Source organism: Echinops telfairi, unplaced genomic scaffold, assembly GCF_000313985.2.
Source record: "Echinops telfairi isolate 266 unplaced genomic scaffold, ASM31398v2 ScPeMD7_29;HRSCAF=101, whole genome shotgun sequence".
Taxonomy (NCBI): domain Eukaryota; kingdom Metazoa; phylum Chordata; class Mammalia; order Afrosoricida; family Tenrecidae; genus Echinops; species Echinops telfairi.
Genome location: NW_022103926.1, coordinates 977,043 through 986,655, shown reverse-complemented (window position 1 = coordinate 986,655; position 9,613 = coordinate 977,043). Strand labels below are relative to the sequence as shown.

General features: G+C 51.8%; 1 protein-coding gene across 1 annotated transcript in view; it reads right to left on the bottom strand.

The window, feature by feature from the left end:
- The window catches only part of SEZ6L (seizure related 6 homolog like), a 222,260-nt gene that overhangs the window by 93,192 nt on the left and 119,455 nt on the right, over positions 1 to 9,613 (bottom strand). Inside the window, exon 2 of the mRNA XM_045289538.1 lies at positions 58 to 780. Coding sequence (XP_045145473.1) covers positions 58 to 780 — 723 coding nt within the window. The remainder of the gene's footprint in view (positions 1 to 57; positions 781 to 9,613) is intronic.

Below are 9,613 nucleotides of genomic sequence, written 5' to 3'. Positions count from 1 at the left end.
TGATGTCTGCAGACAGTAGAGGGACTATTCCTTAAAGAGTGGAGGGCTACTACCCACCTGGGGCCTGCTCCGTGGTGATGACCGTGGTGGTGACAATGGTGGATGTTGTGGTCTCCTGGTTCTCCTCTGAGGCCGATCCTGTCAGTTCATTCTCCCCTCCTTTGTCCACCACCAGGGTCCTGGCACTGGCCTCCTCGGGGGGGACCTCCTGGGCTTCCTCCAGCCCCGACTGCTCTCCGTGTGGGAGCGTGTGGGCCACATAGGGCTGTGATGTGAACGGGGAGATTTGCAGGGGAGCGGGTGTTGTGGGGACGGCGTCTTCCTCTCTGTCCATCCAGAGGGGGCCCTCCGAAGGAGACTGGCGCATCTCTGCAGAGGAGGGCAGGTCTGGGTCCCCTGAGGGATGGGGCTTCTCTGTGGACACCTGCTGGGACGTCCTCTGGAGCGCCCCAGTCCCTTGGGTGGGCTTTGTCCTCAGCTGCTTCCTGGCCGTGCTCAATGACTTCAGAACAGAGGACTTCCTCCTAGGGGCCACCGTGTGTTTGGGGCCAGGCTGCTCTGGGGGCTGCGTGGACAGAGCCTTGGCTTCTGGATTCGAGGGTGGGGCTGTCCCTGCTGATTGCCGTTTTGAGAGCTCCTCCCCAGAGGGCACTGGCCTCGAGGGGGCCATGGTCACCCTCTCTTCAGTGGTCTCGCTGTTCAGTCTGCTGCTCCCCAGGGCTCTTGAGGGCAGAGGGTAAGTACCTGAAGGGCCAGCATCTCCCTCGGGGGCATGGGCATCTGAGGAAGAGAAGAGAGACCGGTCAGTTTGGAATCAAAGGGGGCTCGAGTCCTTGGCCTGTCTGACCCTCGGTGGCCTCCCAGGAGTGGAGCCCCCCAAACCAAACCAAATCCACTGTCAGCGAGTCCATTCTCATTCCTAGGACAGAGTAGAACTGCCCCTGTAGGCTAGCCCCAGGGCAGAAAAGCAAAGGCTATGAGAGTCGTACTATTGGAGATGTACACGGTGGAAGGTCAGGAAAGCAGAAGCAATGACATTGACATTATCCAAGCTTCGTAAGGGAGCGATCCTAAACTGTGAGGCAGGTTCAAATACGGGACCTGGGAAGGTCCACAGAGATTTGGGCAAGGCAAGCATGGGGTGGGGGCAGGGAGGGATTGTTAGGCTGGGTACCCAGGTGAAGGGTCTCATTGCCATTACATCGATGCTGACTCATAAGGACCCTATAGGACGGGGTAGCACAGCCCCTATGGGCGTCTGAGACAGACTCCTGGTGGGAGTACAAAGCCCCGTCTTTCTTCCATGGTGCGGCTCTTGGTTTCAAACTTCGGACCTCGTGGATCACAGCCAACCGTGTAACCACTACGTCACCAGGGCTCCTTTATGTAGCGTGAGGAGCAATTGTGCTGGCGTGGCAGATGCTATGGTACTTGGTCATTTAGGACCATCATTTGCATCACTACTTTTTAAGCATGGACATACATACACTCACACACACATACTCCAGACACTTTACCTCTTTTTCCCACAGATCAAGTGCATCCTGCAGTGGCATTATGCCCAGTGTTGGACCGCCCCGCCCATAACTCTTTGGTCCCCAGAAAGAAACCCTGCGCATACACAGCAACAGCGACACCTCCCCCGACGCCCTGCGCCCTGTCCTTTCCTTTTACCTTGGCAGTGAAGCCAGTCTATCATTTCAGAGCAGAGGTGGGCCTGGCAGCTATCCGGCAGGACTGTGCCTGAATGGAATGAGCTGTGCTGGCTCCTTTAGGACCCCGTTCTGCCCATTGCTAGCGGGCCACTGGCCTCCCCTCTCTGAACCTCACCTTCCTCAGCTGTCCAATGGGGCTGACCTCAAGCCCAAGCCAACCCCATGGCTGGAGTCGAGGCTAGCTGACTGTACATCCATGAGTTGCGGGGTAGCCCTGCGCCCATAGAGTTTGCTCGCTTGTCTTTACGTCAGCAGGTCACCAGGCCTTTCTTTCACATGCCTCCAGGTGGGCTGGAACTGCCAGTCAGCCGTCAGGTGCAAACTGCTGTGTCGCAAATGAGTAAAGCCTTTTGGGAGCGTGTTCCTTACCTAGTAAGAGCTCAGAGACGGTCCTGGCTTTGGCCGGTCCTTGGGAGGACATAGCCCTACTGCAGGAAGCTGGTTGGGTCGAAATATCCGGATGAAAGATCTTGAGGTAGAGAGGAATGGCACCAGGGGACAAAGGCCCTCAGGTGATAGCCATCTGTGTCAAATTCATGTGGGGGGACATGTCCTCAGCCCCAGCGCCCATGGCCTCAAGCACCTGTTGATGTTTCCCGGCCGACTGGGGCAGCGCTCCTGTGTTTCCATGGAGCCTGAGGCTGTGGCTGGGTTCCCGTGTGAACCACTGATTGCAAGCCCGGCTGCCAGCATGCCTCACAGTTGTTTCTTTGCCCGAGCCTATTGTTGCAGCCATTGTATCACTCCATCTCGTCGGAGTTTCTCCTCTTTCCGTCACCCCTCTACTTTACCAAGCAGAGTGTCCTTCGCCATGGACTGGGCTTTCCCGACAACACGTCCCAAGTGTGTCCCACAAAGTCTCTCTATCCTTGCCTTTAAGGAGCACTCGGACCTTCCTTCTTCCGAGACAAACTGGTTTGTCCTTTTAGCAGTCCATGGTACTTTCAATATTCTTCTCCAGATCCCCGATTCACAGGCATTGCTTCGCCTGTGGTCTTTCTGATACTGTGTGCAACTTTCACATGCACACGAGGCAATGGCAAATACCAGGGCTCGGGGCAGGTGCATCTTAGACCTCAAAGTAACAGCCTTGCCTTTTGATACTCTAAAGAGGTCTTGTGCAGCTGATTTACCCAAAGCAAAATGCCTTCGAATCTCTGGACTGCTGCTTCCATGCGCACTGGTTGTGGATCCAAACAAGACCAAAATCCTTGACCACGTCAATCTTTCTCCATTTAGCATGCTCCCTGTTGGTCCAGTTGTGAGCATTTGAGTGTCTGGGCCTTTTTTTTAAAAAAAAAAATCATTTTATTGGGGGCTCGTACAATCTTATCACAATCCATCCATCCATCCATTGTGTCCAGCACATTTGTACATACGGTGCCAGCATTTCCAAAAGAGTGTTTTGGTCTTGTGCTGGGCTGCTGCCATCGGCTCCTTGGGATAAAGTGAGGCGTTCTACTCCCGTGAAGAGTCCCCGTTTCTGAAACTCACGGGGGCAGTTCTACGATGTCCTATAGGGTCGCTCTGAGTCAGAATCAACTCCATGGCAGTGAGTTTGGCTTTTCAGGTTCTTATGGGCTGAAAACGTGCCAAGCATGTGCGAAGAAATTTCTGTTATGCCATTTCTTCTTCTTTTAAACGTTTCATTGGGAACTTGGAGAAGTGTTAAAGGATGACTCTGTTTTTCACGCACCAATTCATCTTCAACTCCTTTCAGCTTCCCCATGGACATCCATCCCCACAGGAGCCCTGGTGCTGTGGTTACATGTGGGGCTGTGATCCGCATGGTTTGTAGTTCAAAACCACCAGAAGCTCCAGGGGAGACAGACTGGGCTTTTTACCTCCATAAACAGTGAGTCTTGGAAATTCACTAGGGGTCGCTCTGAGTCAGCAATGGCAGGGAGTTTTCGTTTGAGTTTTTCATGCGCCGCCCCCCTCCCCGCAACAGCCTTCATCCCACTTCCTGTTGTCCTTCCTCTGCCTGTGGGACTCCTCCCTGCCTCCTGAACTTCATCCTGGGGCAAATGTTGCCCAGGTGCTTCAGATGGCCGGTTATTCTGTTCACCCTTGTGTTAGTCTGGGTACTTTAGAGAAACAAATCCACAGAAACTCAAGTGTATAAGAGAGAGTTATATATAAATGTTATATGCACATCAAGAAAACATCCCAACCCAGTGCTGCCCAAGCCCACAAATCCAACATTAGCCCATTTGTCTGACACCAATCCACAAAGTCTTCCTCCATCTCACAAAACACACACTATGATGCCGACTGCAGGAGGAAAGCCGAGTCAGTGAGTATATAAGCATCTCAGCGCTGGCAGGGGTCTCCACACGGCTGCTACAGCACCCAGGGCTGCATCGGGGTAGGTCCATGTGGCTTTTCCCTTGGGGATGTCTTGCAGGAAGTGAGCCTTGCCAGCTGAAGCAGGGAACTGGCTAAGGCAGCTGCACTCTGGTCTGACCATCAGAAAGCAAGAGACCCGAGAACTAGAAAGGCGAGGCTCACCGAACCATTTATCCCTCTGCCATTCAATTAACCCCACATGTGTTTATCAGCCAGGTTGGCACAATAAACTAACTCCCTCCACCCTTTAGACCTGTTGGTTGTAGGTCCTGCATAGCCCTTAATCAACCCCATTGCTGTTGATTGTTCTGAAATGCTGTGTCCAGTCGACTTTTGACTCAGCGCAACCCTATTAAATAAAAACAACAAAGCTAGCTGCTATCGAGTTGGTTCCAACTCAGAGCAACTCTATAGGGGGTGATATAGAATTGGCACCATGGGGTTTCTGAGACTCCAAATCTTTAGGAAAGCAGACAGTCTCAGTTCTCTCCCACAGAGGGACTGGTGGTGGGGTTGAACCATTGATTTTGTGGTTAGTAGTCCAATGCTTAAGCCAATGTGCCACCAGGGTTCCTTATTGACTCCATTCCAAATCCACTGCCATCGAGTTGACGCTGACTCATAGCGGCCCTGTAGGACAGGGGAGAACTGCCTTGGGGGTTTCAGAGACTGTACCTCATTAGGAAGTAGAAATTCCCTATAAAGGGTTCTTTCTGAGGCTGTAAATTTTTAAAGGCACAGCCAGCCTCATTTTTCTCCAGCAGAACAGCTGGTGGATTTGAACTTATGGCTGGCAGTCCAAGGAGTCACTTACAACGCCACCAGGGCTCCTTTGAGACCTCACTAAGTAGGAATTATTTGTCTTGTTTTAAGAATGATAGAGCTGAACTCTTAACAGAGTGCTCCTTAAAGGCAACAGTAGCAAGGCATGTTGTCAGGAGAGACCAGTCCTTGGAGAAGGACATCATGCTTGGGAAAGTGGAGGGCCAGAGAAAAGGAGGAAGTCCCTCCATGAGATGGATTGACACAATGGTTACACAAATGGGTCCGGCATAAGTACCATTGTGTAGATGGTGCAGGACTGGGCAGGTTTTCATTTTTTTGTTGTGCATGAGGTTGGCAGGGGTCAGAGCCAACGGGATGGCACCTAGTACCAATGTCACACGGAAAGATAGGTTTCCAACCTACTTTGTCTTAACCCCAAAGATCTCACCTCTCTTTAGAAATACTGGGAACCATTATCACGTGGTCTCCTCCTGAGACGACATAGTGGCACAATGGTTAAGGGCTTGGTGGCTAACCCAAAGGTTGGCTGTTTGAACCCACCTTAGAGGATCCCTGGTAGTGTAGTGAATTATGCACTGGGCTGCTAACTGCAAGGCCAGTAGTTTGAAACCACCAGCTCTCCTGAGGGAAAGATGAGGATTTTTGCTCCCATACAGATTTCCAGTCTCAGAAACCCACATGGGGCAGTTCCACTCCGCCCATAGTCACTGTGTGCAGCATGGACTCAAGGGCAGTGCGTTTGAAGAACAAGAAGGTCACTTTGAGGACTGAGGTGTGCCTGACTCAAGCCATGGTATTCTCCATCTTCTTATTTGCGTGTGAACGTTGGACAACGTATTTGAATTGTGGTGCAGGTAAAGACTATTGGGAGACTATTGGAATATTGGAAGTACCATGGACTGTCAAAAGGACACACAGAAGTGTCTTGGGAAAAGTACAGCAAGAATGCTTTCTAAAAGTGAGAATGGCGAGACTTTGCCTCATGTCCTTTGGACATGTGGTCAGGAGAGACCAGACCCTGGAGAAGGGCATCAAGCTGGGGAAAGCAGAGGGGCAGCAAAGCCGAGGAAAGCTCTCGATGCGATGGATGGACACAGACAGTGGTGGCCACAATGGACTCAAACATCAGAACAACTATGAGGCTGGCGCAGGAGAGGTTGGGGTTTAATTCAGTTGTGCACCGGGGCACTGTGAGTCAGAGCCGACTGGACAGCACCTGACAACAGCCGCAGCCTGAGCTTACAGGGACCTGGCCCTGCTCCTTGGGCCACACACTTCTGATGCGGGGCTCCCAGGCAGAGCAATGAGTGTCTGCGGTCTGCCATGAACGAAGCTGGCAGGCTTCGCGCTTGGCAGGAAGCTGACCAGATGAGCAGCTCACAAACCCGAGTCCCACTGGGGACTGGTCAAAATTGGATTCCAGGGCCCCGGAGAACCAGCAACTTAATAACTTTCGCTAATGGGCTGTATTTTTCCTGGAGCCCCAGTAGCCAGGGTTAAATAAACTCCCCTTTCGCAGAGCACTTAAAAATCTCAATCATAGCAGTCTCATTCGGCTGAGCCGTCCTTTCTCCAGCACTCAGATGCTGCCCATCAATCAATCGCTCAGAGTTCCTACACTCCCCTCTGGCTGACGGTCTGCAGGAAATGCTCAGAGAGCTGGCCCCTGCTCTCGAAGAATTAAGGCGCGCTGGTAGCACAGTGGCTTGCCTAGTGGCATTGAGGTACACACTGGGCCGCTAATAGCAAAGTCAGCACTTCGAAACCACCAGCTGCTCTTAGGGAGAAAGTTGGGGCTTACTAATTCTGCAAAGAGTCACCGGGGCAGTTCTATCCTGTCCTATAGAACATACTGCCATAGAGAGTTACTGCCAGTACTCTATGGCAGTAATTTTGGAGGGATTTGGTAGCACAGTGGTTCAGGCCCAACCAGCAGCTCTGTGAAGGCAAGATGAGGCAGTCTGCTTCTGTAATGTTCACAGCCGTAGGAACCCACAGGGCAATTCTACTCTGTTCTACAGGGTCATGATGAATCAGGAATGACTGGGCAGTAGTGGCCACGGCATGGCCTGTGTCCAGCAGGAGCCCTGGTGGTAGAGTGCTAAAAGTGCCCAACGGCTAACCATAAAGTAGGTGGTTCAAACCCACCATCTGCTCACTGAGAGAATGATGAGGCAGTCTGCTTCTGTAAAGACAGGCAGACAGCCTTGGAAGCCCCCAGGGGCAGTTTACTCTGTCCTGTAAGGTTGCTACGCGTTGGAATTGACTTGATAGGAATGCTTTTCTTTTACAAATGTTATTTGCTGCACAATAAGTACGCGTTTGGTTGGTAGTGACAATCTCTCTTCCGGGTGGGTTTGGACCGCCTGCCTTAACCACCATTCGGCCCGTCCTCATTGGCCATCTATGCTATAGAGGCGTTTTCGAGAGGTTGGTCCTACAGACTCGGCAGGGCAGTGCTGTGAGAGCCCGTGCCTGTCACCAAGGGCGGTCGGCGCTGAACCGTCACACTGGGGATGGACTGCTCTAAGGAAACCTGGGGGCAGTCTCTCTGCTCCGTGGTGGACAGGTGGTCCACATGGCCCGCTTTGTTCTCTCGCCCAAGCCAGATGGTGGGCTTCCCTTCTTCCTGTGTGAAAGCAGTGTGAGCAAGCAGACGATGGTCAAGGGGCCTTCGAAAAGTTCCATTCTCTTTCCGTTTTCCCTTTGGAAGCCCTTGAGGGTTGGCTTGTACATATCAGGACCTCTCCTGGTGTTTTAGGACTGCTCCCAGCAAGGTTGGCTACTCTGATGGAGACAGGTGAGTCTGTCCGCTCCTGTGAAGACGGACAGTCTCAGAAACCCTAGGGAGGAGTTCTATCTGCCCCTCAGGGTCCCTGTGAGGTGGAACGGAGGACAGTGGAGTGGGCTCTGGTTGGCAGCCCGACATGTACCCCATCACACCACCAGGGGTCCTGAGTGACGTTCCAGGTGGGTGACAAAGCAGAAGACCCTCAATGAAGTGGACCCCGTGCCTGCAACAGTGAGCCGGCATAGAGTACCACTGGTGAGGGGGTCCAGCCCTGGACAGCATTTCGTTCTGTTGTACTCAGGGTTTTTAAGAGTCCTAAGTGCCTAAGGGGGCTCACCTCCCTGGTAGGCTTCAATTAGGAGCAAATGGTACCCCGAAGGCTTCCCCTCTCTGCCTGGGCAGCTTCGGGTTTTCCATGAGGCACAAGACAAGCAGATACAACCTGGCCCAGGGACAGATTCTTGAATGAGAACTCAGGTCTCCTTGAGGTCAAGTAGACCATAGAGAACTATAAGCCAAAGACACTGCCAACAAGTCCACTACGACTCACGGCAACCCTAGTGGACAGGGCAGAACTGTTCCTGTGGGTTTCTCAGATTGTAACGTTACGGGAGACGAAAGGTCCATCGTTCCCCTGTGAAGTGATTGGTGGTTTTGAACTGCTGACCTTGTGTGTGCTTAGCAGCCCAATGTGTCTCCACGACATCACCAGGACTCCTCAGATCATGCAGGGGCGCTTCAAAGCATCCCTGAAAAAATTCCATTATCTTTTCATTCCATTTCCCCCCAACAACCTTTCTGAAGCCCCGTGCAGTTAAAGCCTCTTGGCTCCAAACAAGGAGACCAACTGGTGCCGTGGTTAGATGGTGGACTGCCAATTCAGTGGTTTGAACCAATCAGTCACACCTTGGGGGGAAGATAAGCTTGTCTGCTCCTGTAAAGAGCAAAGGGGCAGTTCTACTCTGTCCCCTGCAGTCACCCTGAGTCAGATTTGACTTGATGGCAGTGAGTCTTAGTCCCAAACTTACCTTTTCATGTTTTTCTGACCCTTTATTGACATGCACCGCAGATACGCAGGTGCTTGGGTAGTGGAAACGATTTGCACTCAATGACTAACCGAAAGGTCGTTGGATCAGATCCATCCATTAGTGCCACAGAAGAAAGGCCTGGCCATCCACTTCCATTAAAATGCCAGTCACGAAAGCCTTCTGGGATAGTTGTCCTCTGCCATACTCATCAGGTCACCTTGAGTTGGACTGGGCTCAGTGGCACTCAACAACCACAACCACATCATCCACAGAGAAAAGGCCACTCACTTGTAAGACTATCGCTCAGGAGTGAGCTGACTCCCACTAGACACATCTGGGGATAAAGTTCATCCGATGAAGAAGCAAAACCCTACTAGGACACACTGCCCGTCTGGTCACACCCCCCACCTCAAAGGCCACCCTAGTTCTCCTTCTGGTGCTGAGGATGATGTAGTGTGGCCTGCTCATGACGTCATGGAATATATAAACGAAAATTCTCTGCTGTGCCGCTGTTTTCACTCCAGGGGCTGCCATGGAGCAGCGAGTTAAGCACTGAGCTTCCAACTGAAGGGTTAGCAGTACAAATCCACCAACCACTCCACGGGAGTAGTTTGAGGCTGTCTGCTCCAGGGGCTTATGTGGAGAGCAAATGTTTTGAGAATGCTGAGGGCAACAAATGTACAGGTGTGCTTTACACAATGGATGGATGTATGGATCGTGATAAGAGTTGTAAGAGCCCATAATAAAATGATTTAAAAAAACAAAAAGATTTACAGCCTCGGGAACCCTAGGGAGCAATTCTACATTGTCCTTTCTGTGGGACAACATGGTCCTGCTTGGCCTTTGACTCTCCATGATCATGTTTGTGAAAAATTCCCACGAGCCTTTGTGTAGTAGTAGTTCATTTATTAAAAGAATGTTTTGAGCGGGGAGGAAGGAGAAAC